At 33.6% G+C, this 5640-nt stretch overlaps 1 protein-coding gene across 1 annotated transcript; it reads right to left on the bottom strand.

Moving 5' to 3' along the window:
• Positions 1 to 3883: 3883 nt before the first annotated feature.
• LOC150038493 (serine/threonine-protein phosphatase 7 long form homolog) lies at positions 3884 to 4303 on the bottom strand. Its single transcript, XM_090313407.1, has one exon. It carries the CDS (start codon positions 4301 to 4303, stop codon positions 3884 to 3886), a length of 420 nt encoding a protein of 139 aa, XP_090169533.1.
• Between the last annotated feature and the right edge of the window lie 1337 nt (positions 4304 to 5640).

Raw genomic sequence — 5640 nt, 5'->3', positions numbered from 1 at the left:
TGAGATGATACACCCTTAATTCTCAGAGGGTTGCTCTTCCAAGGAACTTCAGGTGATTTGCACACCTAATCATGATGCAATGTGGCAGACTATGATGTGGATTTAAATATTTATTGTCTTAAAACATGCTATTGAACTAATAAAGATCTATGTTTTAAACTAATGAAAGCTTATTTTCATAAGAAATCATCTTTCCAGCTAGACGAGGCTCTCACTTCACACCCGATTCTAAGGTGGTTTTACTCTATCGTTATTCCTTCCACATAATGAGATAAAAAAGTCATAACAATCATTCCTACTTGATACACTATTACAGTCACCAGGGGCTTATTAGTCGACTCATATCAGTTAGGATTAACAGAAGTAAGATTTATTTTCTTACCCGAAGAATCATCAGACACTACAATTTGATCATGCTTAGAGGTAATCTCATATATACTCTCAATCCTATGACATATGCGTATCTTGTTCAGGCTCTTGAATGATCCATGAATACTAAAGACTACCTGCTCATCATGGACCCTAAAGGTCAACTTACCTTCCTCCACATCAATTAAAGCCTTTCAAGTTACAAAAAAATGGTCATCCTAAGATGATAGTGATCTTAGATTCTTTCTCCATGTTTAGGACTACAAAATCTGCAAGAAAGATACACTTGTAAATTTTGACTAACATATCCTCAATTATACCTCGTGGATAAGCCGTGGATCTGCCAGCCATCTGCAAGGATATTGTAGTGAGGTTCAACTCTTTAAGTCCTAACTTCATGTAGAGAGACATAGACATTAAGTTAATAAAAGCACCTAAATCACATAAGGCTTTCATAATAGAAAGAGAGCCAATAGTTCTAGGAATTGTGAAACTCTCCGGATCCTTTAGCTTTTGAGGTAGCCTCATTTGTAAGATTGTATTGCATTCCTCTATCATATCTATTATCTCACATTTTATAACCTTTTCTTTTTCAATAGCACCTCTTTCATAAACCTCACATAGTTAGGCATTTGTTCAAGTGAATTGACAAATGATATATTAATGTGAAGCTTCTTAAAAATGTCTACACAATTAGAAAATTGTGTATCCAACTGCTTTTTTGTTTCTTTGAAAATGTTGAGGAAACAAAAGGTTTTCAATAGGAATGAGATCAAGGACATGAAACTTCCTTGAAAAAGATGATTTAGGCATATTCTTCCTCTCTTCTTCATCTTTCTTCTCTTCCTCTGACTTTTTTACAAGCATTATTTTCACTGCAAGCTTAGTTAGGGGCTTACCACTTCGAAGGGTCACCGTCTTACATTACTCCTGGGGCCTTCCTTTAGAAGTGCTTAGAGTATTACTCACTTAGATGGAATTGACTGTAGAGACAAGCTATTCCATCTGAGCCACTAGGTGATGGATGACCTTTTCGTGACTTACCACTATGCTTGCCAAGCTCTACACTGTGGTTGCCATACTCTACATATTATTTGTTATGGTCTATACAACATTCTCTAGTGTTGTTGTTTTGCCCTTAAAACCTTGATGAAGTAAATCATGATTTCTTCCTAGCTTATTTTCAGAATGTGGAGAACCTACGGTTAGAATAACTTAGGGGACCTGCAACATATTTCCATTGTAAGCATAAGAAAAGTTTTCATGATTTCTCAAACCTGGAGTATAATGTGTTGGCAACTGCTATTGTGAGCATCCTAGATGGAGGGCTCACGGGGAAGGAGAATAAAGAAGAAGAAAAGTAAAACGTAAAGAGAGGAAGGAGATCGTCTTCACTGACGACAATTGTCATTTATGTTGAAGGAAAAAGATGAAAGGAGGAGAGGGAGAAAGAAAAGGTAAGCGAGAGAAAAATAGTAAAAGAAAAATTGAAAAAATATATATATATTTAATAATTAAAAATTAGAAAAAAAATTAAGAGTCACGTCTGCTTTCCATTAGTAATTAACAAGAAAAAAAAAGACTACATAATGAACTAAGAATGCTTTAAATGCAAACCTCATGAGAAATTCATTTCATAGCAATAAAAAAAGAGAGAATTTAGAAATTGAAAGCAAAACTATTTTTTCTATTAATGTGTGATAAAACTAAATTTCAAACTTTGCAGCTTCGATTCAAAAGTAAACTTCTTTATTAAAAAAAAGATATAAATTAGAAATTAAAAGGAAAACTAAAAGGTTATTATTATTATAATTATTAAAACTAAATTTCAAACTTTGTTACTGTGTTATCGAAAGGTAAATTTCTTATTATAAAAAAAGAGATAAAATAGAAATTGAAACGGACCTAATTTTTTTATAATTAATTTGTTATAAAACTAAATTTCAAACTTTTTTACTTTATTATCAAAAGCTAAATTTATTTTTTTCAAAAAAAAATTATTATCATTCTTACATTATTATCATAAAAATTAGGATCAAGTTCTAAAATATTGTGAATTTTCAAATTATTGACAAAAATGGGGTACATGGGAAAATATTTTTAAAAATAAGTGGGAATGGAAAGTAATGACAAAAATAGGGTAGTCTTGGTATGAAGGGAAATCGTGTATGAGGAACACGATTAACATTTAATCCAGTCAGCACCATATTGGCTCAGTTGGTTGACCGGCCGAAGAGAGATTCGTGGATCGGGTCCACGATTTTTTTTCTTTTTTTTTTTTAAAAAAAATAGATTGACTAATTATTATTTTTTAATTGGAGATGTACAACAATATTATGACTATAGAACCGGGTCAACAAATTCATTCATTATTAAACTTAATTATATATTTAGTCTACAATGAAAACATAATTATTCTTCACTCGTATTAAAAAAAAAAATGTCATGATACTAAAGAAGATTTACAATTAGTTCTTTAATTTGAAAATAGAAGTTTACATGAAATTTAAAGACGACCCCTTGGCCCTTACTTCACATGGAGTTGTCTTTGTGTGCCTCTAAATTAGCTTCACCCTGTTGTTGTCATCTACGACGAATACGTCTTCGATCAGTGTCAGCAACATTGAGTCGTCTTGTTTGTTGAATAATACTTTCTATGTTGACCAATGTTTGTTGACACATTGAACTCAACTTTGGTAAGTTGTGCTATACTGAATATTGTTGTACATCTCCGATAAAATTATTCTGTACAATGAAAAAAAATAAATATTAAACAATATTCATATCATATATTTGAAAAATGTTTGATTTTAAATCTCTTAATATGAAGTAATAGTAAGTGCCGTCAAGTGTGATAAATCGCCTCGTGATTGAATCGTACCAGGAAAAGTAGTCATCTGTTGCAGCTGACCCATTTGTCATTTCTCCCTGTGCACAACGATCATATCGTCCATATATATTCCACGTGAATTTGACGTCAGTCTTGGTCGTGCTTACCTCTCAAATCAATTTGGTGTAGTGTTGGAAGTGTATAGACAACGGAGGTATTGTTTGTCGGAGATCGAATGTCTCAACACACGATCTGGATGATGCAACTCTACTATATGGTAGCATATAAGAGGGCTAACGGCTAACCAAATGTCTTCACCATCACGACAGTAATCAGATAGCGATGACCAAATATCTTGTGTGTATGGCGTCCAATTAATCTGACAAAAAAAAAAGAAGATAATTATACATCCAAAATGATTTTAAATATTCATTTATATATATATTTGTTACCTGATTGTGCATCAGTCTGTCAAATATTTTTCGGTATACTAGCAACATATTTGCTTACTGTTCAGAGGCAACTAATGCACCACTCCATCTAAAATTATAAAAAATACAATTAATTTATATTCTTACATAAAATGATAACGAAATAAATATATAAATGAAATAATACCTGGCACTAAGTGGACGATGACCTGGGGCCTATAACTAGACTTGTGGTGCTATAATTGAAAATCTATCATAAGCCCATACTTGTAGTAGTAGCCCGAAAAAGTTCTCTATAAAGCCATGCAAGACAGGCACCACCCCACGAGTACGTACCAACATGCTCGAAATCAGATAGTAGCGGGAGAAACATGAGATGTACTAGAGTGTTTGACTTGTCAGCGAACAAAAATCCTCCAATAAGCTGCATAATGTATGCTCGTGCATACCAACGTATGCTGATGTCGTTTGCATTGGAAGGTGATTCTGGAAACTGGGACGCCAACCATGGGATACTCAATCTTGAGCTTTTTAGATCATTTGGTAGAACACCTAAGAGCTCGTCACAAACATTCTTCCAATCATATTGTAATGAACTTGTCAATGATTCTCCTGTCCACTCGTAACCCAAACTGAATGGCAACATCCTGCAATGTAATTGTACATTCCCCATAATGTAGGTGAAATGTGTGGGTTTCTAGTCTCCAATGTTCAACTAAAGCAGTAATGAGGTGCCAATCGAGTTGGATAAATCCGATTTGTGCAACCCCAAAAAAACTTGCCTGTTCAACATAGGGAATAATACGTTGATCAAATGGGATAGTATGTTGTGCATATGCCTCCCTTCTCCGACAACTCAAAACTACGGTAGAAGAACTATACCATATCGATTGCAAACGATGCGTATTCTGTTGATATAGTTGTACAGGTTTAGAAGGACCAGGCTCCATAACCTAAGAAGTTCAAATTAAATTACATAATAAAATCCATCACATAACAAAATCTATTTTCTAAGAATGAATTAGATAAAATAAATTCATTACACAAAAAGTACAATTACAAAAAAAATATAAGTACATAAAAAATACAATTACATGAAAAATACAAGTACATAAAAAAATACAAATACATAAAAGATACAAGTACATGAAAAATACAAGTACATAAAAGATACAATTATATAAAAAATTTAATGACCCGAAGACGAAGCACCTAATGTACGTTGTGGACAAGTATGTCTATTATATCCTTCTCTCTAGCAAATTATACATTAAACTTTTTGGCTTGCCTCTCTCCAATCTGTTTCATTATGAATGCGCATACTTTTTTACCGACCCTGTTCTATTAGTAAGTTCGCATCCGGACGAACTTCTGTAAATGATAATTCTGGCCAATAATCTGGGTGTTCTATTGGATGGAAGCGACCTTCAGAACATCGCTTGAAATGGGAAAATTTGTAGCATTCATCAATAAGAGGTATATATGTCAAACGCATGTAATTACAAACTGCAATTACATGAGAGCATGGAATCTTGAATGACTGCCACTTATTACAAGAACAAGTTCCTTCTTTCAAGCTCAAAACTTGTGTGTCCTTTATAGGGAGAAAACATACATATGCCAGTTTGTTCTTCAGAAATATCACACTCCATTCCAGATTACTCTCTGAGCCTAGGAAAGGACATGACTGCAGCAGTTATCAACCCTTTTGTTGACACTTACTGCCTAATAACTCTTTCGGAAATAACTTTGATACCAATGTATAAACTCATATATAGCGGATGCCTCTTGGGCCAAAATTTATTAAGTTTAAAAAGATAACATATTTAGAGTGATTACATTACTAATTTCACAAGTCCCGATGCCCAAAACCTTAGTCCCTATATGAACAACTGTAACATGTGTACAATATTTACAGTAACCACTTAGCAGACGGGTTACAATATCTTTGTCCTTTAGTGGCAGAGCAGATGCAGAGCTATCTCCTAAGGATTTGACCACTACCTGGGG

This window comes from Benincasa hispida, chromosome 1, assembly GCF_027475165.1.
Source record: "Benincasa hispida cultivar pf3 chromosome 1, pf3_genome.v1.1, whole genome shotgun sequence".
Taxonomy (NCBI): Eukaryota; Viridiplantae; Streptophyta; class Magnoliopsida; order Cucurbitales; family Cucurbitaceae; genus Benincasa; species Benincasa hispida.
The sequence above is the reverse complement of the archived record's forward strand: the minus strand, read 5'-3'. Positions and strand labels throughout refer to the sequence as shown.

Excerpts from the sequence above, each read along its gene's own strand:
- LOC150038493 (XM_090313407.1), bottom strand. The coding sequence starts at position 4,303 with ATGGGGAATGTACAATTACATTGCAGGATGTTGCCATTCAGTTTGGGT.